The sequence below is a fragment of the Anoplopoma fimbria genome, chromosome 16 (genome assembly GCF_027596085.1).
Source record: "Anoplopoma fimbria isolate UVic2021 breed Golden Eagle Sablefish chromosome 16, Afim_UVic_2022, whole genome shotgun sequence".
In the NCBI taxonomy this organism is placed as follows: domain Eukaryota; kingdom Metazoa; phylum Chordata; class Actinopteri; order Perciformes; family Anoplopomatidae; genus Anoplopoma; species Anoplopoma fimbria.
Window position 1 is genome coordinate 12804570 of NC_072464.1, and position 26843 is coordinate 12831412.

General features: G+C 39.1%; 1 protein-coding gene across 3 annotated transcripts; it reads left to right on the plus strand.

Moving 5' to 3' along the window:
* Window positions 1-251: 251 nt before the first annotated feature.
* Window positions 252-9053, plus strand: sp3a (sp3a transcription factor). 3 transcript variants are annotated; one of them, XM_054614955.1, is made up of 7 exons: window positions 252-428; window positions 754-851; window positions 1210-1305; window positions 2895-4146; window positions 5587-5773; window positions 5862-6058; window positions 7134-9053. In XM_054614955.1, exons 1-7 carry the CDS (start codon window positions 422-424, stop codon window positions 7424-7426), a joined length of 2130 nt encoding a protein of 709 aa, XP_054470930.1. In that variant the 5' UTR covers window positions 252-421; the 3' UTR covers window positions 7427-9053. The 3 variants fall into 3 exon arrangements, with proteins under 3 accessions (XP_054470930.1, XP_054470931.1, XP_054470932.1); XM_054614956.1 differs by having other exon boundaries at window positions 1219-1305; XM_054614957.1 differs by lacking the exon at window positions 1210-1305.
* The last annotated feature ends 17790 nt before the right edge of the window (window positions 9054-26843 follow it).

The window sequence follows — 26843 nt, forward strand, 5'->3', positions numbered from 1 at the left end:
GCAGCCGTCTCACTGAACAGGTTTGATTCAAATGTAACAAAAATGTAATTAAAAGTAAACAATGCAACTTAAATCATCACTCCTATCAACATCAGTACTGTACAATTGAACACGCTTCATAAACAGGAAAAGAATCCAACAAAGGTTGATTGACATGTCAACTGACAAATCATATCACGGCGTGCAAACCGAGTAACCAATCAGCTTTAAGAAGGGGGCGGGATTTCCTGTGTGTGACGCAAACACTCCCAGTCAACACAGGAGGCCCCACCCTTTGTGTTACCTACCGCCCGTCAATCAAAAATAGAAAAAAATCTGACAGTTATCACCTATTTCTACGCGTAAACAATCCATTGTGTTCGCTGATGATGCTCGCTGGCTTGTGACTACCAGGACTCTCCGTTTCACGACGAGTCACGTGATGACTGGTATGTAGCATGTTTCTTATTCGCTTAGCATCCTCTGGCTAAATGAGCTAGCTTAGCATGCTAGCAGGGGGATGCTGGCTGCTGATATTGCTAATCAGTTAGCAGTGGCTAGCTAAGCTAACGCTGTGCTCGTTAGCTGAGCTAGCCGTGTTGGCTAAGCTAACAGTGCTAGCTTATTTAGGACACATCACTGGTGGGCTCTCAAACTAAGTGTTGCTACATGCATTGTCCACTGACGTCACAGACATCTGCTCTTCCTCTAGTTTTGTGAGTGCCAAGCTGCTCCCACTCTTAGCTTATATGCGTTTTTTTCTTTTCTGCACAGCACCAGAACAGCCGATGAAAACAGAAGACATGGCTGCCTTGGACGTGGACAGCAGTCAAGGCGACTTTCTGCAGCAGGAGCAAGGCAGGGGCAACCAGGTAACGTGGAGGGTTTGCTCATGGGATTAGGACTCTCATTAGGCTATACGTCGTTAAGTGGTTTCAAACTTGGAGGTGGGTGTGGGGGGTATTGTGACCTCATTTGCACTAATCAGGCAGTTTACAAATCATGCTTCCTCAGCTTGGATTCAAGTGACAGGCTGTGAACTCCAGTAAGATCACACCATTACCTGGTCGCTATCATAGCTGCTGCCTGGATGGGCTTTTTAACAACACACTGCAAGAAAGTCCCTTAACCTTCTAACTTCAGACTCTGCTTTTTGGCAATGAGTTATACTTTCTATGTGGCCCAGACTAATGGACAACCACTTTTTTTCAATTTGCCTATTGTGGGAAGGACACTCAGCCGTCGCCCCTCGACCTGCTAGCAACCACCTGCACTAAGGTTGGGTCACCTTCGGCAGAGTTGGACAGAGGTGCAGAAGCTGATGTGGTAAGTCATCACCTCTGCTAGATCGGACACAGTCCTCAGTCACAGCTGAGCAAAAATGGTGGTTTGAGAATAGTCAAGCTTACACTTACGCTTTCATTGAATTATAGCTCCTGCATTTTGACATTTAAGTGGATATCTTATTGTATTAACTGGAATGTTTTTGCCTGTAACTACTAAAAACAGACTCAGTAAGGGCAGCCATATGCTTTTGGTCATGTGACTACATGTACTTGGGCTAAACCCTGTGGCCCCTGTATATGACATATTGAATGCAAATGCAGTTTTTCATGGAAGTAGTATGTAACTAGACCTTTTTATATCTGATGTAGTGTACGCAGCTGCCAATTCACTCCATTGCTTCTGGCTTATTTTGTAATACCCTCAGATAAAACGGCAACATCATCTAGTAGGGCTGTGTATTGGCAAGCATCTTTCATTATGATACATGTCATCATACAGGTGCGATTGTGATACTGTAAGCAAAGCGATATATTGCAATATTTAAAAATCAAATTTTAGGAAAGTATAGTAGTATAAAGAACAAACCACATGCATAGAATCTGAGTACAGAACAGTTTACTTTTCAATGCAATCAGAAGAGCGTGGTCTCTATTTGCATACAGTATCACAAAACATAATATGGCAATACTCAATTTTTACATTCCTAACCACAAGTTAATCAGGGAATGAAGCAAAGTTCAACTCTAGATATGTTATATATGCTAACACATAAAGTGCTTTTGCCAATATGCTGAAGTTGTTAAATTTGTAATTTTTTTTATTTTCTACTATTTAATTATTTACCAATCAATCTGACAAAAGACACAGATACAGGAGCACTTACATGGTTTCACTTTAAAGCAGCTGCAAAAGTAGTTAAGTTAGTATTTATAGTAAATGAACACTTCATTACAACTGTGATAGCACAACAAAGCATAACATTTAAGAAAACTGAGAGGTTTCTGTCTGGCTGTGTTCACACAGCTCTCCTTTGATAAGCCGGACACAGGCTCATGTGTGTTTGTCCATTTGCAGAGTTTAATTTTGTCTGATAAGAATGCTGTGGACAACTGCGTAAGGACCACTTGGAAATTTAGCACTAACCACAACAAATATAGGCTTCAAGCACTTTTAGGTGAAGCATGAGTTGCTGTTGGCCGTAAAATGTATTTGATGCGTCAGAGTAGCACTGGTGATGCAGAATGACACACCACTGACATTGTCTAGTGAATGAGTTACCAGTCGGACTTCAGTTGTGACATCAGGGTTGCAGCTCTTGATTTATCATCATTTATGATAAATCTTCATTAAACCTTACACAATATTAGTAACAAAATTAATGTTACATCACATTCATAGATTACCAGTTACTAAGAACACGAACATACATGTGAAACTTAACCTAAATGTCTTGCCTATGCAGCTTCTACTGACTCGAAAAGGATTTTGCTTATTTTGCCCACTATCCCAATATGATAGCAAAATATTGAGCTGTTTACAAAGTCTCAAATACATTTCCTGTAAATTTTAAAAAATGTTGAGTGTCTAATGTATTTTTTTTTTTTTATGTCAATCATTTATTTTCTCAGACATCAGCTCTATCTACTCAGTTTACTGGAACTGAAAAATGGGAGGTTCTAACCCCCACAACAACAGCAAAAGATGAATCTGGATTGATACAAATCCAAAATCAAGGAATATTAACATCGAACGGACAGTATGTTCTTCCTCTCCAGAACTTACAGAGTCAGCCAATCTTTGTGACGTCGGGAACGGACGCCTCCTCTGCCAATTCAGTGCCTAACATTCAGTACCAAGTAATTCCTCAGATTCAAACAGCAGATGGACAGCTGAGCTTCTCCACTTCCGGTGTGGAAGGAGCGACTCTGTCTCAGGATGCCACAGGGCAGATTCAGATCATGCCTGACGGTAGCCATAGTCTCTGTGTAACAACGACTGCGAACATCCTTAATAACAACCAGAACCTCATATCACAGACTGGTAATGTCCAGCAGCTCCAGGGGGTTTCTCTTGGCAGCTCCACCTTCAACAACCAGGGTCAGGTTGTTACTAATGTGCCTATGGGTTTGCCTGGGAATATTACCTTTGTTCCTATAAACAGTGTAGACTTGGACTCCCTTGGCCTCTGTGGTGCTCAGACTATAGCAACAGGGATCACTGCTGATGGCCAGCTAATAATGACAAGTCAGCCCGTTGACGGCGCGGAGAGTCTGGCGAAGACAGATAATCACCTTTCACAGACGCTACCAGTAGATGGCTCAAATGCAAATCATGAGATATATGTGCCAACGTCTTCCTCTCAGCTACAAATTCAAACGAACGAATCAGGTCTGCTGACGCAAGACACTTCATTGTCATCAGTTGGTGGAGAGCAAGCTGACTCGGGTTCTGGTCTCCAGGAGGGCTTCATCCAACAGAACCAGGAGCAGAGCATCCAGGTGTCCTCAGCTCAGTCCATCATCCAGCTGCAGCAGGTACCTATTCAGACCTCCAACGGTCAGGTGGTCCAGTCCATGGCAACAGGCGGGCAGAACCTGCAAAACGTGCAGCTGATCAACCCGGGAACATTCATCATCCAAGCACAGACGGTCACACCGTCGGGTCAGATACAATGGCAGACGTTTCAGGTGCAGGGAGTGCAGAACCTTCAGAACCTGCAGCTGCCGACAACACCACCCCAGCAAATAACTCTGGCTCCAGTCCAGACGCTATCACTGGGTTCCACTCCAGTCAGCATCAGCACAGGACAGATCCCCAACCTGCAGACAGTGACGGTCAACACAATGGCCCAACATGAAGGAAACACAGACAGCCCTGGAGGTACAGTAGCTCTTTTTTATTAATTCATGTATAATGTAGTACTTTATGTTGTTGCATTTATATTAAGAAATTCTACTATTTTGAAGTATTTTACAAGGGTCTAGCTTCAGCAAATTCCTTTAAAATGCCATTCTGTACTTAATTACTACATTTATTACATCTGGGGTAGGCAACCTTTGGTACATGGTAGCTTAACCAGTTGCACGCTAGCAATAAGTGTGCAGGAGATTTTTTGGGAAATATTGAAGTGCCCTATCATTCGCATGCCAGATTACCTCTTTCAAAGCCATTGGAAATTGTGCAGCCTGTTATTTATGGTAGTTTGATTGATATTTTATTTCACAAACGCTGCTTACTCTGCCTCTGATTGGCTAGTACTCGTTGCCTTCTTTGCAGAACTATTTAATTAAGTCTTTTGCTGATGAACAAGATTGGTGGAAGGTTGGTAGGGTTAATGATTTCAACTCAGATGTGGATGTTTTCATAAGGAAGGCAGGCTTCTTGTACAGTTGTCTCATACATAATTACAATGTCCTGATTATGGGAGAAAACCCATTTTTTTGTCGTGTCATGATTAAACACAATGTTAACCTTAATGATGAAATGGAACACTGATTAACAAGAAAATGTAACAATGGTACCTCATATCAAATAGGTTTCCGACCCTTGTGTCACACTAATTGGTTAAATGTGAAAGGACGTGTGGAGCTCAAAGCGGACTATCCAAAGTGCCGTCTGTGTCAAATTATCTGTACTGTTGTAGGGATGTTACTGACTACTAAACAACTACAATTAAATCGGTCAATAGGCCTTGTCCACTGAAGACACCCTGACACGTAACAACAAGAAAAGCACAGGTGTAAATGATGAAATGAATGATGGCCGAATTCCATTTAGCTGCTACAGGTTCACAGTCCTGGTAATGTGCAGGCTGGCTCTCTGTCATGGCTTATTGGCTTCAAAAAAGAAGCTGTAAAGCCTGTGCTTTACTTTGATTTGCTGTTCAAATTATCTATATTTGTGTCTAAAAAATATTTGATTATATAAAATTTTGAAAAAACAACAAAGCCCTAATATTTTAGAAGCTGTGGGCTTGGCATATTTCATTAATACTTCATCTCAACAATTGGAGATTATTTAATAAACATAGTTTGTTTACATTCCGCATCTCAAGTAAATACATTGTGTGTATCTTTAAAGCGTTATTGTGTTTAGTTTGTATGTAGTATTTGCTATCAAATCACTGTGATGACGTTTTTGATTGTAGCAAAGTCCTTCCTTCCGTTTTCTGCCACACATGGACTAAAAAATCCACAATCTATTATTTTATCACTGAGTTCGACATGCTGTCAGTCACACAGAATAGTGGGGTATCTCTCTCTCTGAATGCTTTTTGATAACTTTACCAGAGCTTGATATTTCCGTACACATTATTTCCAGATATTCGGATAAAAGAAGAGCCGGACTCTGGAGACTGGCAGCTAAGCACCGACTCCACCCTGAACACAAGTGACCTGTCGCACCTTCGCGTCAGGCTGGTGGATGAGGAGGATCAGTTGGGTCAGGAGGGCAAGAGGCTGCGCAGGGTGGCGTGTACTTGCCCCAACTGTAAAGAGTCAGGTGGGAGGTGAGTGAGCCTGCCTTCATACTCTGTACAGCTCTGCATTGGAAATTCACATTGCATGACCCTAACTGCCCATACCTGTGTTCCTCAGAGGATCCAGCACGGGGAAGAAGAAGCAGCACATCTGCCACATTGCTGGCTGTGGGAAAGTATACGGAAAGACATCACACCTGCGAGCACACCTGCGCTGGCATTCAGGGGAGCGACCTTTTGTTTGCAGCTGGATGTTCTGTGGGAAGAGGTTCACACGCAGCGATGAGCTGCAGAGACACAGGAGGACACACACAGGTGCAATTTTTTTTTTTTTTTTTTGCTCCCTCTGTGTTTGCACATCAGGAAAAACACCAGTAAAATGTGTTAATTTGTGCCCTTCAAAGGGTGAGTCACATAAGAAATAACAGTGTTTGTAAAATGTCAGGTGAGGATTGAAGGCCATTGTGAAAAAAGCACAACCAGATTTCACAGTTTTCAGTTTGAACCGTTTTTTTCTACAGTCTAATTTGCAGGATCTGTTAACATCCGATTAAATAACAAAACCGTTTCAAGAGATACTCGTAGTAAACTGGCTTCTTGGTTTTAATTTTATCTCATTATTCTCCTTTGAATCTGAACAATCTTGCATCAGCTCACCTAGTCTGCCGTCCCGGGATGAACTATAGGATATAGTAGCCTATGAGAAATTCAGTGAAATATATATAGGCACAACATAATTATATACATTATCTGATGACATTTACTCCTAGAATAAACTTCTAAAAGAGATATGACCAATTTATAAACCCTTGCTGTATCATTGGCTGCCTGAGGCCTCTGACAGTACAGGCTGGAGTAGCATTTTATCACAATGTCAGATTCAAGCTCTGATATCAAAAGGATAGGTTGGATTTTTTTGAAGCGGGGTTGTTTGAAGTACTTATCCGTTCTTAGTGTATAACCCACAGTAGATGGCAGTTTTTAAGTAGCTATAATATGTTTTGCTGCTTGTGTCCGTTTCTCCAAACGGGGGGGCTCATACAAACCCGCTTAAACAAATTCAATATTCAATAATTCTAGGTTTTTAATGTGTGATAATTGTAATCATCTAGATAGCATCCATTAGTCATCAATTTATTTGTCAGTGATTGGAGTGGTTGGAATTTAACAACTAATATTACAATAAAAATATTTAGACTTCAATGACATTCCTGCCTTTTATTATTTTATTTATTAGACAACCAATTTGAACTTGTGTGCCACTTTCTTAAACTTACCTCCTCACCTATGAAACAGTCCCGTCCCCCCAAGAAATGCCATGTTTGCCTCTCTCCAAAATGTATTCAGCATCAAACTCTTTATCTTTCAAACTATATTTTCTCTCTGGCAGGAGAGAAGAAGTTTGTCTGCCCAGAATGTTCCAAGCGTTTCATGCGGAGCGACCACCTGGCGAAGCACATTAAAACTCATCAGAACAAAAAAGGCGTGAACTCTGGAAGCGCTGTGGTGGCCTCGATGGAATCCGCGGGGTCCTCAGACAGTATCATCACCACGGCGGGCGGGACCACCCTCATCCTCACCAACATCCAGCAGGGTTCCAGCAACGCCCAGGACATCCTGGCCAACGCAGAGATCCCTCTCCAGCTCATCACCACGGTAGCGGCCAGCGAAGTCATGGAGTGATTTACACTCCACTTATGAACTTCTACAACCTCTCTCATACTGTATACTCCTACCTGCATTTTTATTCAAGTTTTGAAGAAAAACAAAAATTATAAATATATATATACAGTATATATTTTAACACAGACGTAGTCAGTCCATGTCCATACTCAGTTTTTACTGAGGAGAAACTAGAAGCGGAGACTAAAAGATGATAAAGGTGGAAAAAGACATTGCAGTAAACACACAAGGAAATGCCTTATTTTGTACAATATTGTGTCGTTGGAAATGTAGGATGCCATTTTGTTTTGAACCTACTTATTTTGCGTTAATGTGTTTTTCACAAAAGATATTGGTAAGTTGAGCAATTTTCTCCTCGCTTTTTTTTTTTTCATGTTATATTCTGATGATGTCCTTGGTAAGCAAGGTTTGTTCCATCCTTTAAGCAAAGATTAAATCTCTCAACAGAGCTAATTTTAAGTAATGTTATTGCTTATATCCATGCAAATGTATCCATGTTATGTGTTTATTTTATTTTATATTATGCATTCTTATTTCAGTGTCCTCCTTGCATTCAGACTTCTTGCAAATTAGCCAGCCCTCCTTAAAACCTGTTGTCACACTTGCTACATTTTGAAACAGGTAAAAATCAAAACAATCAAATGTTGTATTGTTATTCCTCTTGAACATATACTGTTGATATGATTATTTGCTTATTAAATATTTTGACTGAACAGCTATTTATATTCCGGCTTTACATAGACAACACATTTGTTATATTACAAGTCAAAAATATTTCAAATGGCTCCATTATATGTAATTTAAATGTTTTTGTAAAACCTTTTTGGAGGACTTAAAAAAAAATAAAAATACATGCATTGTAATATTAAGAAGAAAAGCCATTATTTTGGAGGTATTTGCCAAATTTGACTACAAACTCAGGGTGACTTGTGACTGTGTGATATAATTAGAATAAATCACCTCTGTAGCTTCTCGGGCCGTGGTGGTGATGTAAAGAAATGGTGTTTGATGATGGACCAAAAGCTGAGGTGAATTAAGCTGTCACCATGTAACCAATGCTCATTGAATTCTACCATGTCAGTTTTTACGATGAGGACAACCCCTGTTCGTGTTATAGAAACAGCTTCACAGAATTCTCATCAGGATCTTGCTCCATCATGCAGTTGGAAAAAATTCAATGCATTACTGAAAGCGGTACTCTTTTTAACTGCACTATTCTCATCACTTGTTGTTAATCCTTTTGTATAAAACATGTTTTGTATACTTCCCAAGAAACTGTCCTTTATATTCATTGTCAGTAATTGTAAAATGTTTGTCTTTTTTTTTTTTTTATATAATTTTTCTTTAACTTTATGTTGCATTTCCCTCCTTTACGTTATTAATTGTTTTTGTTTATTTTATCTCTAAACCCCCTCCCCTCAACTGTTGAATTGTTAATTTGAATGCACACTGAACAGTGAATTATGGTGGCATATTTGATTAGATTTTGGACACGTTGTCCTCTTCAGGAGATTAATGCTTTACCCCCATTAAAACAGCATCTTTATATTATGTAATAAACACTGTTTAGGTTTGTTCTCACTTAAACATCTTCTGTATAAATATGTCAATATAACATCAATATAAACCTTCTGTTACACTTGAATTCCCTTTCATTTTTCCTTAATAGTTTTCTGTTTTTATCCATGGATGCTGTTAAATGTCTGCTTTCTAATGGTAGTTTGATATTTCATACTAAAATGACTAAATGTAAGACAAGTTAGAATTATGCTTGAAACCTTTTGTTGTGTGTCTTTTCGAAGACTTGACATCGAGCCAGAGGTTCATTCTCCCCCCGCGGCTTATACTCTGGTTTAGTAGTCCAGTAGATGTCACTACAGCCAAGGGAGCAGGACGAGAGGTATGTTTGACCCCTTGACCTTCCCCGTGTAGCACTGCTAAGATAAGGACAGAAGTCACTGAGGCTAACAGGAGGTGTGGACCCTCAATTAACCACAAGTTAATGTCACACTGAAATGTCAGCAACGTATTCTGCTGCTGGAGAACAAAGTAGTGTCTCATGACTTTGAACAACCCTACGCATGAGAGGTAACGGCTTCTGGTTTTATGACCTATATTCATGTATACTTGAGTTAATTATCAGAAATCTATTTAAATATCCTGCCCTTTTTTTTTGTTTCTGACTTCTTAGTATCCACACAGTTGCCTGTCACTATCATTTGCCAGATGTACGGATCATTTCTTTATATTTTGATATATTAACCTGATATTACGTTCCCGCATCAGCACACACATGCTGCATCACTATCTGGGCCTCTTACGCTAAATGGGACATTTTACTAATTAGGTACTGTTGCTATTTTTTCTTTAATATTAAACTCAAGACAGTGGCATAAGGTAGTTAAAAATGTATTATAGCCTTCCTGGTTTTAGTGCCTGTGAACATAATTAAAATGGTAGTCTATGAAAAGCTTTATCTGGTTAATCAGAATGAAAAGCACATGCTTTCTGAGTCTTAGTCAATTTGCTGAAAACGAGTCAGAAGATGTGGTCTATAACGTTAAAGAGGACTCGTCCGTATTGTTGCTCCTTTCATTTGCATAATTTAATGAATTCAATTCATTGTAATGCAATACCAAGTGCACCAGGAACGTAGAATGACAGTTTGAGTTAATGAAATGTGTTAACGGTATCATCATTTACTTGTATGTTAATTAGTCCAATTAATTTCCCCTGCTCGGTAATCTGAATATTGTAATAATCTTTTCTCCCCTGCAGGAATGAACCTATGATACACACACCTTTGGGACAATCTGCTTGGAGAATTTGTGGGTTTTATCCAGTTGAATCGGGCGATGGCAAATATGAAAAAAAAAACGTGAGTGCTTAAAAATATTTCTTGGGTTTTAGGTTCAGGAATATTTCAGCAGTTTTTGGGAAATGTTTTACCCTGTGCTTGAATATTATTTACCAGAGGTTGTGTATTGTCTGCCTTTAGCTTTTATGATGCAAATCAAACCCACAGATGGAAATGTTTTGAGGAGGATTGTCCGGTGCCAGAGTCAGGATAACTTTCAGTTGCTTGAAAAACGGCCATAGCTTTGTAACAAGAAGAGGGATGGTTGTTCTGGCCGTTGCAGATAAAAGCTGCCATCAGTGTGCGATCCTCCTCGGCACGTAAAAGGAAGGAATGAAGAGAGATCGGGTGGCTGCTGAGCGTGACACTGTCTACAATGTCATTTCAACTGACCACCTGGATTGGAGGCTAACTTTGTCAACAAACTGTTGTAACTCTTCTAATAGCGTACTTGTGTATGTCAGTATTGGCCTGTGACCTCTGAGCAGAGAACAGTTTTTAGCCCAGTTAAAGAATCTGGAGAGGTGATTTTAGTTTTTAAAAAAAAAACTGATGCAAGACAAGTAAAGCATCTTGATTTTGTTGAGGCAAATGTGTGTTTACTGCACCAACACTTAGTTCATTGTTGATGGTGTAGTTTGAAATTCAACTGGAACGGATTTTGCGAAAGAGTAATGAAACGCAATTCAACTTGAGTCTTTTTTTTTTAGATTAAAAGGAAAGCTTTTTTTAATAATGCGGCTTCAGTATTGTGTTTTTGTGATGGAAAAATAGTGTTTACACTACTAGTTGTTTGTGTGTTTGTGCTGCAGGCAATAGCTTTGGTTCTTCTAGTTCAGGTTGAATAATGGTGGAATTGTACATTGTGCGCATCTTTTCTTCCAATTCATGTGCAAAATGCATAAACACAATAAACACTGTAATCATGCAATAACATTTCCAACTGTAAGTGTGATAGAATTCCAAATGCTATTGGGATTATGGTTCTTAACCAATGGGAGGTAATGTGAACTGTTGGCAGAAATTACTTCTTTCATTATACTGTCCCAAATATACAAAATACAAGAGGGCTTCTTCTTCCCCACGTATCCCTGCCCAATTTTAACTGTTTTCCCCAGTTGTTGAAGGATAGGGCTGTAATTTTTTTGCAAAGTGACTATTATTTGCCTTTCTCAAGGAATCAACAACTTGAAAGTACAGTGCAATGAAATGTTGGGGTTCTGCAGCTGCATTTATTTGCAATATGTCTCTTTTGTGAAACTCTGAATTTAGAGCATAAACCATTATTTATTTTCCCTCTTGGATATGAACTGAATGTCTCCTCACAAATGAAAAGCACTTCCAATCCTGCTTAATATTTTGTTTACAGAGGGGTACTAATGGTGTTTTTCTTTTAGACCATTAGGACATTTGAAACCATATAAAAACGTGTCCTGTGTTTCTACATTCCTGACACATTCTTGCCCTTGATCAACTATAGAAGGCAGACAATAGCGCAGATCATTTTCCCCATGCAGGGAAACACAGCATGGATCAACTCAATAACCTGATATTCCCTGTCTACTGAGTGTGGCCAATTTAGCAGAAGGTCAGCGCCTTTTTTTTTTATTCCAGAGACAATTTGGTGACCTCCCTCTGGAGCCCCAGCAGGAAAAACAGATTCTTCGAGCTACAAAGTGCTTGTGTTGACATTGCGTTTAGGTGTGGACTTCTCAAGGTGAACAGATACGTAGTGAGGGACAGGGAGCCTATTATGCAAACCCGAGCCACGGACAGAAGTGGCAGGCTTGTGGATTCAGTTTTTCATATATTTTGGCAATTATTGAGCGTCACGGTGGATGTTTAAATTTAAAGATGTCCACTGGGTGTAAAAGTATGGTGTATGTGCTGCGGTGGCTACAAATCATCTTCCATCATCCTTTTCTATTCAGAGGTGCCATTCATAGCTTCAAATTAGACACAGTGAAATGATGGTATGACTATGTTCTACTTTAGGAGGGTGGGATTCAGATTTGATCAATCTTTGCTGTCTGTATTGCAAAATTTCTCTCTCCTGCTGGTTTGCATTTACTGTATGTACGTTTTTTTTACCAGATCCAACTGTGAAAATTGAATCGACAACAATGAGACACCTCCATCAAATTTTCCACATTATGTTCTTTGTATTCATACACAGCATGTGTCTGTTTTTAGTGAAGAGACAATTGCATAAGATGATGTTGGGATCTATGAGAAGATTAGGAGGTATAATTTTAAGGCATTCCTCACAGCAGTCATATAGTTTTTTTTTTCCATTGTACGAAATAACTCCTTTTCTTTATTGTGCACCTCAAGGTCAAATGTGACATCGGCTTCAACTTCCTCGGACTGGGAGTTGAGGATAAACTGCATGCGTGCCCTCAATATTCTCTTTTTTGTGACAAGAGCTGGCCTCCAGTGTTATTCAGCCCATTGAAAACAATTTCAGATATGAAAGGAGTCGTTTAGTGTCTGGAAATGTACATTAAATGGTGTCAACAACATCCTGGAGGTCAGAGTAGAGTCCCCATGGAGACTGAATCTGGCTGCTGAGCCCTAAGACTCGACACCCCCCTGAGTGGCGGCTCCGTGATGGCTCTCAGTTTCTCTCGTCATGTCCCTGGCAGCTTTGACACAGGTAATATGCATGCAGGCTGACAGTGCCTGGGATGTGCGGCAGAGACAATGATGTACATATCATTTTCCTCCCTGACTGATTGAAGACTGTAATCTGTGCTGGACTTTCTCTCTGATTACACACGTCTCAGGGAGCAAAACAAGGACTCTGAGCTGCCACTGGGCACCGGACTCATCCAGGGCTTTCAGCCTTCAAGAGGACTGAAGTCCGCCTTTAAGGTGAGCTCAATTTTCGTCCCATTTACACTATTGTTACAAGTGTCGGATGGAATGCATCTGGTGGATAGTGGTCAAACTGTGGCTGTCTGAAGATGACACAGAAACAGATGTTTCTGGCACCCAAGGTCATCCTATTCCCATCTTCAGCACTGTGGCAAATGTTTCAAGCTCCTGTGACGGCACAAAGAGAGAAACAATATTATGAATTTTACATTCACCGGCATTGTGTTCTGTGTTTACAAAATGCAAAGAGACTCCTACAACTCAACTGGCCAAACCTGTCCAACAAGACCAACCAAGAAATAAAGACATATCAGCATTGTTATCTGAACAAAGAAAGTGTTCCACTTGTTTAAGGATAAAGCCAACCCAAAGGTTTTATTATTTAAAGTTTTTTTCTTTTTGAATAATATATAATGTTTTGCCAAAAAGTACACTCAGATATTCAACACGCCCTTAACCTGCCTGCGTAACCTTGTGAGGTACACTTGTGTCTTTATGTAAAAATAGATTTCTCTGTTGACAGTAGGTCAATCCTTTACAGAAGTTACCTAGCACATTACAAGGTTGGTCTCGGGGGAGAAGTAATGGGTTCTGGGCAATTGACCAACCTGCCATGCTTTGCTGCACCTGCACTGAGTTAGAGCTGTCATCATTACCACTTCCTCTAACGTTCCCCCACAGCAACCCAGACACTCCCACTTACAGCGATATTTCACTTTGGTTGAACATTTTCACTTTTTATAATGCGTCCCTCCGTACACGAGCAGAGGCAGTCTAGCCGTAAGATTTGAAGCAGTAAGGTAACCTCTAACAGGCCTTTGGGGTCTGCACTAAAACATAACGTTTCCAAAATACCTCCCAGTCACCAGCTATGACTCTGACTTAAACTTTTCAGATTGAGAACCATGCTCGCCATAAAGAAAAAAATCTTGAAGATGAAAGGTTGTAACAGTGTCTATCCAAATTTTCTCCATGTCAAAATATGAAGAACCTGAGGTAAGTCATTTGAATGGCATTTATCCTCTATTTTAGTTGATTTATTCAAAATGATTGCAAGATTGTACAGTCTGAAATAATCATTAGGCAGTTCTGTTGAAAAAAAACATGTTTGAATGGTTCATTAGAATGAATCAAAAGCTTCTACATTATTTAGTTAATCAAGACTTGCTGTTAGGAAGTACCTTCAATTTAATTTATATATTTTTTTCTTTTCCTTTCATTAGTGCAATCCTTTTTATAAACTATTGTACATTTAAATGAGTACAGCAGCACTACATACAGGTCAGGGATCAAAATTGTGGAGGTCACAGACTTCACGCAGCTTTCTGATTGCAAGGCCGTCTGAAATCTGGTCTGATTAACGTTTTCAAGAATCTCTTTGTGCTTTAGTTATCAGTGAACTTCAATAGCATCGTGAACAATCTGCTTAGAAGAGACTTCTCACATCTGCTTCCCTTAAACAGTTCAAAACAATCTCACCACAAGGTCCATTTAGTATATTTCGAGCACAAGTGTTGATATCAGCCTATGTCACAAAAGATACAGGAAGTTGTGAGTGATTCTGGGTGCTGCTGACTACAAACTAATTCTCACATATTTTTCTGACATGGAAACAACATTATTGTAATAAAAAAGGTTTAGCATTCATGCTTTTTAAAACAACAAATTTCCAAAAACGATCATGGCCTCGGCATTGCGAGCCTGCAGCAACTTCGCTCTAACTTGCAGATGTTTTTCCCTCAGTTTTCACGTCCTCCTCCCACACATGTCTTATATCAGTATTTGCCGGATCCAAAACGACCAGCTTTGAAAATGAAGGAGAGGAACTTTACATTGTGCCAGAAAAAGGAATGGAAATTACGGGCAGTGTCAGATAATTGAGCTTGTCGTAAGAGACATGTTAATAACAGACGGAGATGCAGAAGACTTGTCACTCCGTACCCTGGGTGACAGACTCTCTCTGCTGTTGATGAGCTGTTTTAGAGAGGAAATTGTTCCACGCAAACACCATCGTTATTACAAGCTGGCAAGCTGCTCGCTTGTGTACCCAATTCTGCTTGAACTGACAGAATCCAATTGACCGGCACATATTCATGCACTTTATTTTCTTTATTCTCACCAACAATGCAGATAATTACTGCACCAAGTAAAACTGAAAATAGAATTTCACTGTGTTCCAGAAAACAATGCCAGAGCTGTCTCAGCAACATGTCTGCCGAAATTGCTGTGACTTGGAGACCTACTGTAAGACGAGCAGCAATCCAATATTACTTGTCAATTTAAAACCTACTGAAACCATAATGGCATTCTCTTCTTTTATAAAAGATACAGGCAAATAACTTGTATTTTCCATGTTGTCATTGTCCTTATCAGGCAAACCTTTATTCAACAAAGACCTTAGAAGTTTATTATTATTTATGTTCAGTTTTTGTAGTATTATGACCCATACATCCATTTGCCATCACTCAGTTTTAGAAGTTGTCTCTCTCTGTGCTTTGACACAGTGCAACATAAAAAAACTCTCCTGAAGTCACACTATCAACATTTGAAGTAAGTGTAGCTTTTGGTTACTTATTAGACAACGAATGCTCAAGAAATAATAATTTCTTCTGAATTGGTCACAAACTGGATAGTGTACCTTTATGTTCAGAGGATGGAAATGTTCTGTGGGTCACAAAGACATGAATCATTTACTATTTTCACATCAATTCATTTTCCATAGACGTTAATTCAAACAACGCTTATACGCGGAGGAAAAATACATGCATATTTTCTGAAAACAAGCCATATCTTTCTTGTTTCTGTAACTAACTGATATTTATGGCAGTGTGTGTGTGGTTGCCATAGTACAGCTGGATAAAGAGCATGTTTCAGTGGGCTGTAAAATGTATATAGACATTACCCTGATAGGTTTAACTGCTAAATGGCCTCATTCGTCCACAAATGACCTAACATACATTTTGGTGTGGTTAAAAGGCACATTTACTCTAAATTTCATGTCTGTGTTCCCGTCATTAATCCCCTTGGGAGTTAACGCGATCAGCCGAGAAGCAAATGGGACGTTGTCTCTGATGCCTGGGCCCTCAGAGAATAGCGCCCATGGCGGGACGGTAAAGTGTCTCCCAGGGACCAGACGGACATCTGCTGAGTTCACGTCCCTCTGCCACCTCTAACACAACTCATTAATAAGGATTGTCTACTGAAGCCATGTCAGTGTGTCATGTATTTTTTTATTTTTTTTAAACTTGAACTTTGTTGTGAGTCCCACGGTGCGGGGGATGTGTGGCTGTCATACTAATGTATAGGGACACTGTAGTGGCGCTGTCCAACAAGTCGTCCGTTATCTGAGGGAAATGTATCCGTCCAGAGGTGAGGGCGGCTTTGTGCTCTCAACCAGGCCACCTCTCAGCCTTTGTGCCAGTAACAAGCTCAGCTCAGGCTCCAACGAAGCGAGAAATTGTAAACTCTCCGGAGAGGCCCAGTGGAGAGATAAGGGCTTAGTGTTTGCTGGCAATGTGCATGGGGATGAATCTGATACGGCCGAGTCCCACGCCAGAATGGGAGTGATGATACCTCCCCTTCTATGGAGAGTTATGTTTAATCCTCTTTGCCAGTGTATTCACTTGCAAATATTCAAGTCACCATTAATATGTATTAACATCCTTCACTCACTGTTCAATACAGATTTATCAGGCTCTATTTTCCTCTTGATCCTCGCCGTCATCTCTCTGCTGCTCTTGAACCACAGCTTTTTATAAGGAGAATAGACTTGAATGGGCTGCTGGTGTTCAAGCAGCAAACCTTTGCCTCTAGATATTGGAGGGTTCAATATAGAGTCCACTGATGCCAATATCAATACTTTCCCAGAAACTTCCATATTGAAACATTTGCTTTGGTATTTTTATGTAGTGTTAGCGATAATGGAAATTGAGGAAATAAACTGTAATTTCAGTTCAATAAATGAATAGTGCAAGTTTCTAAAAAGTCTCAAAATATACTCAATTCAGAATTACAAACAACAGATATTGAAAATCATTAGATTGTCTTATATTTGAACTCTTAATTCTTACATAAACATTTAAGATGCTTAAATCAATTTTTCTTTACGTCAAAAAATAATATTCACAATAACTTTAACATAAACATTCCCTTATAAAGCCCATAAACCTGATTTTGAATTCTGTTTCTGTTTCAGATAAACTCCTCCTCATCTAAAACAGAGAAAACAAACAGATGAAACATTCTTGCATGATTTGAATTTATTTGCATTTAACTTAAAAAAAGGATTTTAAAAGTTGATCTCACTCTCTGATATATGCAGGCACCTTGTAAAAAAGGCTGACTCACCACGGTTAATTTAGATTTAAATGTGAAGTTATTGGAAATTCTTTTTTAATTTGACTGTAATTCTGAATTACAGTGCGTCGTATAATCTAACAAGATAAAGAATGTTGAATTGGATTTGTGTGATATTTTTTGGTGTTTGCTGGTCTAATCCAGACAAAGCCCTGAGAAGCTCATTACAGCCTGGTGAGGCCTTAAGTCTGTGCAGCCTGCATTAAAGCAGCCAAGAACTGTCTGTCAGCTCCCTGGCAGAGCCCAAATCAAGCTGTCAATTACTGGACGTGTTTATGGAAATTACATGTTTGTTAACATGCTGGAAAAATGTGCTCTCGGCTCAAGCAGCGTGTGTTCGGAGAAACAATTTTGCTCGGAAATCACCTTTCAAATGGATGAAGGTGATCCTCATCAGATCACAGACACGAGAGGCATTTTAAGTCTCCCCGTCCTGTTACATGTGAAGAAAAGCCCAGACAGAAGGAGACACAACTAACAATCAAAGGTGGAGTCCATGTATGATGCTATGTTTTTGTTTATTAAGTCATCTGACGCTATCTTGGCTGTGGTTCAACCTCCTTTGTTACTCCTAAACGTACAAAGCACAAGTTTGGTATCTAACGCAGCAGTCAAAAGAAAGGCAACAAATCTTACATTTGACATCCAGCTGCACAAAGTAAACATTTTATTCAACGAATTTTATTAATTAAAAAAAAGGTGAATTAACCACTAGAGGGAGCAACATGCTCTGATTTCTAATCAAGATATCAGATTAATTATTTATGCACAGAATTTCATTTTCAATCACCGCGTATTGACGTCTTGCAGATTCAAATACTCAGTTTCCATCTGAAGAATGGCTCTTTTAAAGTATAGCTTCACTTTAAATGGATTCGTAACAATGGAGTTTAAAACCGAAGCTCCCTCTACCATTCAGTGTAATGTCTCCGACAAGATGTTTATGTCAATTTCCCTGTTGATTTTCTCTCACATAAAGGCCTTGATTTCAGCCTCCCAATGATCATGAAATTGAGCCAATCGACATGCATGTCTCAGATGTCTGGTCGAGCTCATCTTAGACAAGGTAATTTTGTCAGAGCAATTACCATTGTAATGTAGTCAGGGCATTTTCTGCTGCTTAGGTGAGCGGCTGACAGCATGTTTTGATTTTTAAGCAATTGTGCTTTTCACTCAGAGATCACGCCAAGGTCTGCATTTCTCCCTATGTACCAACCCGCCATGATTCCATTATTTCACATTAACATCTAATTACCTTACTCCGACCCGCAGCTATATTGAAAAGCCAACGCGAGTTCTGGGGTTTGGATAAAGCTGTAAGTAAGGATGGGTTGGGGGGGTTGGTGGGTGTTTATGAAGAAGAAACTCCAACTGTAAGACATACCCAATTCCCAGTGGACCCGTATTACCTGTCAGGGATGATGACAATGCCCTGGAGAATGTCACTGTGCAGTGAAACTGTCATCACACAATTACTCTCACCATTACTGGCCCTACATCTCCATGTAATGGCTGTGACACACTTTACAATTCAGATTGTATTCTCAGTCATTGGCACTTAAATGCTGCACTCCGTTTTATGAAAAGATAAAGATCTCTGTAATCTGCCAGAGCTCAACCATCCCTTGAAAGCTTGTCAGGCGGCATTTTGTCGTTCACAAGAAGTTGTCATACCTCGTAGCATCTCCCTTTGTTGGCCCGGTGAAAGTGTCTTTTTTGAGTGCACTATTGTGTGCTTGTTGATATGTGCTTGCCTATAGAGTGAGAACGTGTTTTGGTCCAGTTATCTATTTGAATCATCACAAGAGGAGGGTGTCGCATTATGTAGAATTCAGCTGCGACTTTAGATCAGTGCAGAGCATCACAAGAGGCCCTAGTTATGGATCATCAAATCAAGCACCAAACATGGTGCTTGTTTTGTTGTGTTTATGGAGATATCGTATATTTTTTATTGTTAACAAATCTGATGACAAGACCAAAACCAACAATGTATTAGTCTGAGTGGCGATACTTTCAGTCTTCTCCAGGCCTTTTGTTTCTCCTGAAGACGTTAGTATTTGAAAATGAGTCACATATATATAGTCTTATTTTTTTTTAAAAAAAGACAATTTTCAGTTGCAGATAAATGCACTTAGTGCTGTCTGAAAATGTCTGACAAAGAAGGTCCCTGCTCATAAATGATTTTACTCGCCACCTTGACAGTGTTGCCCAGTTTCTTCCTGTTTCTCATAATCAAATTCCCTTACAAGCAAATCAGTGAGACTGCCAGGACTGATGCTGGATCTGTAAAATAACACAATAACACAAATCAGCACTCTGTAAACATTTAAAACTTTTACCACTCATATAAAATACTGTCCTTGTTGCCCTTTTCTTGTTTATTAGAATTAACTAATTGTTTGTTTCTGTCTTTTCATGGTATTTGTTGATAATAACAAAAACATAGCTTATCACCAGACTCGTCTTTTAGGCTTCAGCTGCCGGCAGGTCTGGGAACAGTCCAACTGTAGAAAAGCCACACTGCCAGTCTGTGTGTGATAGCAGATTGAGTTTAACAGGCCAGATGGGTTGTAATTGTCTGATCAATCCAATGTTTGTGAGCTTTTATGCGTTTTATTATGGTTTGTTTTCCTTACGTGCTATTTCCTCTGCTTCCCTTGGGGAGGGTCTGTGTCAAAAACGCTTTTGCTGCCTCACCAGCGTTACTTCTCTCAGGAAGTGGAGGCACATTTTGTGCTGTCTGAGTTTGGCTGTACCTCCCATGAAAGTGACTGGAGCAGCATTATCTTCCACGCCTGTCCGCCATGCCGTTGCAGTTTTACTGTTCACCTTTTCAGAGCAGTTGTTTGGCACACTATGTGATTAAGGCTGCCCTGCTTTCATCAGTGTGCAGAGGTCAGTGAAGGCTTTCTTCTCCACAGTTCTAAGGAGTAAAAAAAAAAGATTCAGACATTTGGAAATGTCATTTTGTATTTTGCTAAAAACTTGCTGTTTTTTCCTCACTTTACATCAAGGTATTCATGCACCTGAAACCTCAAGCTGCTGTTCTCCTTTAACATGAATACAAAAGAAAAGAAAACACACGACTTGCAGATGTGTCTAACTTCTGAGACGGGGCCTTATATTGCAGGCATTGTTATTTTCATGCCACACGTAACAGCAGGCTCTCTTTCCAATCATAACTTGAGAGTTGGTCCCCGTACAGATGTGAAGAGGTTAACCCTTCCGTCACAGAAGCTGTTGACTGGTTTTCCTGCCTCTCCTTTACTTTATCACACTAATTGAGACTCTTTGGTGGCACTTCTGTTTCTTTTCCTAGTCATATAATGTACTGGATAGATCCTCAACCTGCTCAATCACAGAGAACTAATTTGACTGTATTGTTTGACAAGTGTCCCTTACAGCTTGGTGTGAGTGAGATGCAATCTGAGAACAATTATGCCATTTTCTGAGAACAGTATGGGGCAGGTAAGAACCATTTTAGATTTTCACAGGTCAAATGTAATGACCACTCAAGTGTTGAGTTTGTGTAGATTTCTTTCTGTATTCAAATTGCTTTTGCTCAGGGCCAGAAAAGTAAGTGACATATTGACATTGTATACGTGTATATGCAGATATAATGTCATATACGGGCTGCTGATGCTCGTGTACTCAGCACCTCTTGTGATTTTTCCCTCTTTAAAAGCTGAAGGATGTGCGACTGTCTTCTCGTCATTCTCATATATGGTGAGGACCACATATGATCGTATATTAATTCTAATTCTTCAGCACATCAGGTACCTAATCTTAAAAAATGGTAAAAGACCCTGAAGGTGCACTGGCATTTCAGAGGTAGTGATGTAAAAGAACTCAAGGTTGTAGAGGACTGAAACCCATCTGAGCCACGTCTTTGAAGCCCCTGTTGGACTTTTACATTTTTATCACACCTGATATTTGTTCTCAATGGCAAATTAACAGCCCTCCTTGTGCCATTCAGTTTCCTTTCCGAAGACAAGGCTTAAATTCTGTCTAACTGCCTGAATTTACTACTCTTCTATTTTTCACACGACAGAATCAATACCAGGACTGAAGAAGAGAGGATAAAAATTTATGGTATCTTGCAATTTAATGGTTGAAAAGATGCAATTTGAAAGATCATAAATTGTGAAGGAGCTTATGCTTCATTGCGCTTGATTCAGTGCTTGCTGTTAGAACTTGATTTGCGAGTGTCTGCAAAGTGTGATTAACGAGGCGATCAATGTGCAGTGCAGCACAGTATGGCACTCCTAATGCTCTTCATTAGAATAAATAAAATAAATTGACTGCAGCTCTATGAAAACTCTGTAATGGTTAAAAATCAAAGAATGTCAACCCCCCCGGCCACGATTTAGCTTCTCCCAGCCTGCATCCACCTTGATCACATTACCCTGACAGCCTTGTCTCTGAACCTGCAGGGGCCCTGAGATGAGCTGCCATTGAGGGAAGTAAAAAGGAAGCGTTGTGTCGGGTGGGGGCCACAGGCATTGCCTAGTTGACTGGTAATCATAAATTGGAGGGCTTTTGTTCTGAAAGTGTTGGGGGGAATGCTGTTTGTGGAGTATTAATGCATGAAATAGCATTTCAAGCTGATAAACGGTTCGCAGAATGGTCAGTCTGTGCAGATTGCTCTTCCCTCTTTCTTTTTCATGAAGGCGTATTGTTTGTAATAACATTTACCAGGAGGATTTATTCCACTTCATCTCATGTTTTCTCGCCAGACAGCTTGGTGTTTCTGTTGTGGAGGGAGGTGGAGTGTCAAACGCCGCTGTAATATTCACTCCTGCCTGTCCTCTTTGGATTATTGTCTTTTCAGATTAGACTATGTCAAATTGGCCACAATATGAGCTGTCATGCAGTCACTTAACTTGGCCCTTCAATTGATTTCTTGCTACGTCTCCCATGTGGTTGTTAAAATCAATTAACTATAAGTAACTGGGCAATGCAACGCATTTGTAAATGAGCTGGTATTGATATTTTCATCTTTCTCCATTAAAAGCACACTATCGACTCAAAGGTTTATGTTATGTGTCATGTTGTCTCTTTGTCTACACTATTACTGGGAACATATGAGCCACGTAGCTGCAGCTGATGAGCGTCCAACGTGATGCACAACACCAACAGTAATGCTGTTTGTCTCAGCTTGAGCACATATCACATTTATAACATCAGAACAGCTGGTACAAAAAGGAACTTATCATTTGAGTGCATGTATATGACAATTAATGACTACATAAATATATTAATATATGTCTTCATATGGATACAAGCTGTTTATTCTGTATTACACTCTCAACTTGCTGATGTGAGTCCTGCCCAGTAAGACGAGATTGATATTTCAGGTTGTGTGCACTTGCAGGCTCGTAGCTGCTGATGAGATGTGTCTCTGATGATAGGGTGCCTTTCGAAATATTCACGGTGACCAGTGGCCCTCCTTACTCTTGTCTTTGCAGCACCTGTAGTGTACTATAGGGTGAGTCACCTCTCCTCCCGCTCAACCCAACCTTAATTAGCTCTCTGCCCATTAAAAGTGACCTGAGAGCTCATTTTGCAAATAGACGTTTAATTGCGTGCTGCTGAGGAACTAGTCCTAATAGGCCAAGTGCTAGTTCCTACGGTGATTACATGAACTGTATATGAACTGCAAAACTTTCCTCCCTCCTGCATCTCAAATACCAGACATTATTTTAGAAAATCACACTTTCTGATCTGTTAGATTTATGTAAATTTAAACAGAATTTAAAGATAAAAGCATTCCTTTGTCACAAATATTTCCGTTAAGTAGTTGTTTAATGGTTCACAAATAATCAGTCATTTTGATTTAAGATAAATCTAAAAATAAAGAGTAGTCGTGCACAGTATATCAATTATTGAAAGTCATGTTTATCATTTGTGAAATTTAAAACAAGCTGTATTTCTAGTAAATGTGCTGTAACTTCAGGCTGAAATGTGTATTTGAAGAGGATTGCCAGGAAATTCTATTTTATATAACGGTCCTGGTGAGCTCAGTGTGACACTACCTCTGCCAAATATGTGCTGAGGTTCCTGCAGAGTGCATTCATATTAAAATGTAACTCACTTGGGATAATCTGTTGTGGTTTGGATTTAAATTTCCACCAAATGTTCCAACAGTGTTCAGGTTAGCTAGTCCAACAGACTCAACAGAGACTTACAAGGGCTATATAAAGTTTTCCCAACTTGCAGCATGTGGACTTTGAATATCCCACTGAACACTGATCATGACCACTTTCTATCAGAGAGTTAATAGGATAGTATTAATCCTTAAGTATCTCTAAATAATAAACTACATAATAGGTAATAGCTAGCTATCAAACATTGGAAAATTGTTGTGTTTTTATTATGGATACACAATCAAAAGGTGTAATGAAAACATTGTTAAAATCACAAAATATTGTTTGTTTTTATTTGCACTTCCACTAATTAACAAATTCCATCCAATCTGGTGGGTTTCCAAGTTGTTAGCAGCTCCCCACCTCCCGGCATGTTAGTCAAGTCTGAAACAGAGTAGCTGGTGTTGTTGGCAAATCACCTTAAAACACATTTTTTATTTCTTTAACTACTGTCTTTATCAAAAAAGACTCATGTTGCGCACGATAATATACATTATTTGACAGCAAAATAGTAACACTTTTACACCTTAAACACACACACATTATCCCCAAAAATATCTTAATTCACAAAGTTAAACGGAGATCTGAGGGATATTTGACACCGTACAGTAAGAATAACATTAAGTTAATATTGTGTGAATATTCATATTATTAATATTGTGTACTTTTTAAATTATCTTAAATTATTTTTATTGGCAAAATAGTTTTTTTCGCTAACTTTCTTGCCAATAAAGGCCAAATTTAATTGATAATTTGTATGTTAAACATTACATTTTTGGGAAAATCTAACATAATTGTGACATTTATGTAAAATGTTAAATTGCAGATTTTACAGATTCAATTTGGTTTTACCAGATTAAACAATCATTACTGTTGTTATCTGGTTGAGATCGTTATCCTTCTTTGTCTACAGAGTTAGAGGTCAAGTCAACTTTTTATTTACTTTAACAGAATACGGTTGACTAGTGTTGTTGTTGGTCTGTGTGGTCATTGTCCAGGTGGTCAGTTTGTGCAGGGTTTATTTATTATTTTTATCCAAGGACTGTTTAAGCGGTCCATAATGGGAGATTCATTTCTTGTCCCTTGTTTTCTTGAGGTTTCCGCAGCAACTGTGGGTCAAACCCCAGACATGGTGGCCACTGATATATTCCATGAGAGAGTACTGGATACCCTAAAGTAATTATTGTAGCATCCTGATTTTTTTTTTTTTTTTGTTCTCTTGATGATTTCCCTGGGCATCTCTTTTCAAATGGAGGACAATGTGCCCAATCATTTCTATATTTTTGTTTTCCACCATCAGCCAGAATACCGCTAATAATCCATGAAGGCCTTTTTTCTGGAAGGTTAACTGTAACTGAGCACAGCCAGGTGGGATGGGTCAGCGCCGAAAACAAAACAGTTCAAGTTTTTTTGTTTTGGAACTGTGTTTATAGTAAGCTTCATGTTGCATGGCGTGTGGCCATGAATAATAGACAGCACAATTTGTTTCCAAAGATTGCTTCAAGACCCTGCCAAAGTGTCCAGAGGAGATAAACAGATGTTGAATACACGTGGAAAACCTTGTTTTTTGCAGTGAAGTTTATGTTACAAAGTTTTCATTCAACTCGCAAAAAGATGCACACAGCTGAGGGTGAGGTAAAACAAACTGGAAAACATAATGCATTCACCACTTTACAGCTGAGTATAAACTTAGACTGTTTTTAAAGTGGGCTGCAGGCCAGAGTGAAACATACATGACATGAATTGCACAAAAAAAACACAAAAAAGGGGTTTATTCTGTCAGTTTTAGAGCAATGTTATTCTGTTTTAAGTTTTCCAGGTTTGGTCACCTCTCTGTTGTTGCTCTTTCGGTATTAAAAAGAGGTGTAGAAATATTATTTTAAAAGTAAAAGTCCTGTATCGGTAAGAGATTGTTACTTAAGTTTTATAAGCAGGACTTAATGTATCAGAAAAATTACTCATTGTGCAGATGATGCCCCATTTCAAAGTGTTACATTATAATAGTATTATATTATTTAAATATTATTACAGATGCATTAACATGTCAGCAGCATGTAAATGATGTAGCTGGTGGAGGTCGAACAAATTTTAAAACTTCACTTCTGTTGGGTCACTAAATCTACAGTATGACAAATAATCCTATTTTTAATTGGTTGGTCGGGTGTTTTGTGTATAAAATCTATGAAGTAATTAACGTAGACAGATAAATGTGGTATAAAATCATTTTAAAATATTTCCATTTTTCTGAAATGTAGTAAAGTATGAGATTAAAATATAAGAGCATAAAATGAAAAATACTGAAGTAAAGTACCACTGAGTACAAAGCTGTACTCAGTGTTAGCATTAGTTGAATTCACACTAAAACTCACTAAAAAAAATCCACGCTATACTGTAATAATTGTGATAAATCTAATTATATTATACATATTGGTAAAGGAAGACTAAACATTGTGCAATGCAAAATAAAACACACAACACAGGGGCAAATAGCATTTGAAAAGTATTTCTTACTTTAAATAACAGTTTTTTGTGTGACTTTTTTAATTTGCAATGTACACTTATTCAATGTGGATTCAAAAAAACGGCATTTACTGAATTAGTTAATGCCGTTTTCTTGAATCCACATTTGCTTTTTCTACCTGGTAATTTAATTGTAGCACTGATCACATTTTGTTCATAATATGCTGTTATACCGCTTCCAGTGTGTCTTTTTTAGCTCCCACCGTCCTCCTCCAGGTGTAGAACAGAAGCAGCAGCAGTCTGTTACTTCCATAACAGAGGGATGAATATCACTGTGTGAAATCATTTCTTTGAAACTTTAACAACACACTCCTCATCAGGTTGGAGCATAAGAAGCTGGGAGGGGGCACAGGGCAGCCGAGCTGTGAATAGGCCTCATCAGTGAGGGTGAGGGTTCAGATTCTTATATTAGTTATACAGGAGTCACCCTCCCCGACCTAAGGCAAATAAGCCACTTAACGCAATTATTTGCAATCACTAAATGTGGCATTCATTATAAAAGATTTCTTTTTTCTTGCCTCAACATAATTTCCTATTGTTCATGTGAAAACGGGTGGCAAAAGAGCATTGTAAGTGTTATTGTGGACTGAAGGGCATCACCTCTTTTTCAAAAGACCGCTTCAAAGTCTCAATAAACTTTCAAATTGTGAAATGAAACTGA

Coding starts and splice junctions, on each gene's coding strand:
- sp3a (XM_054614955.1), top strand. Junction 852..1,209: donor AGCAAGGCAGGGGCAACCAG/GTAACGTGGAGG, acceptor TATTGTGGGAAG/GACACTCAGCCGTCGCCCCT. Junction 5,774..5,861: donor TGTAAAGAGTCAGGTGGGAG/GTGAGTGAGCCT, acceptor TGTGTTCCTCAG/AGGATCCAGCACGGGGAAGA.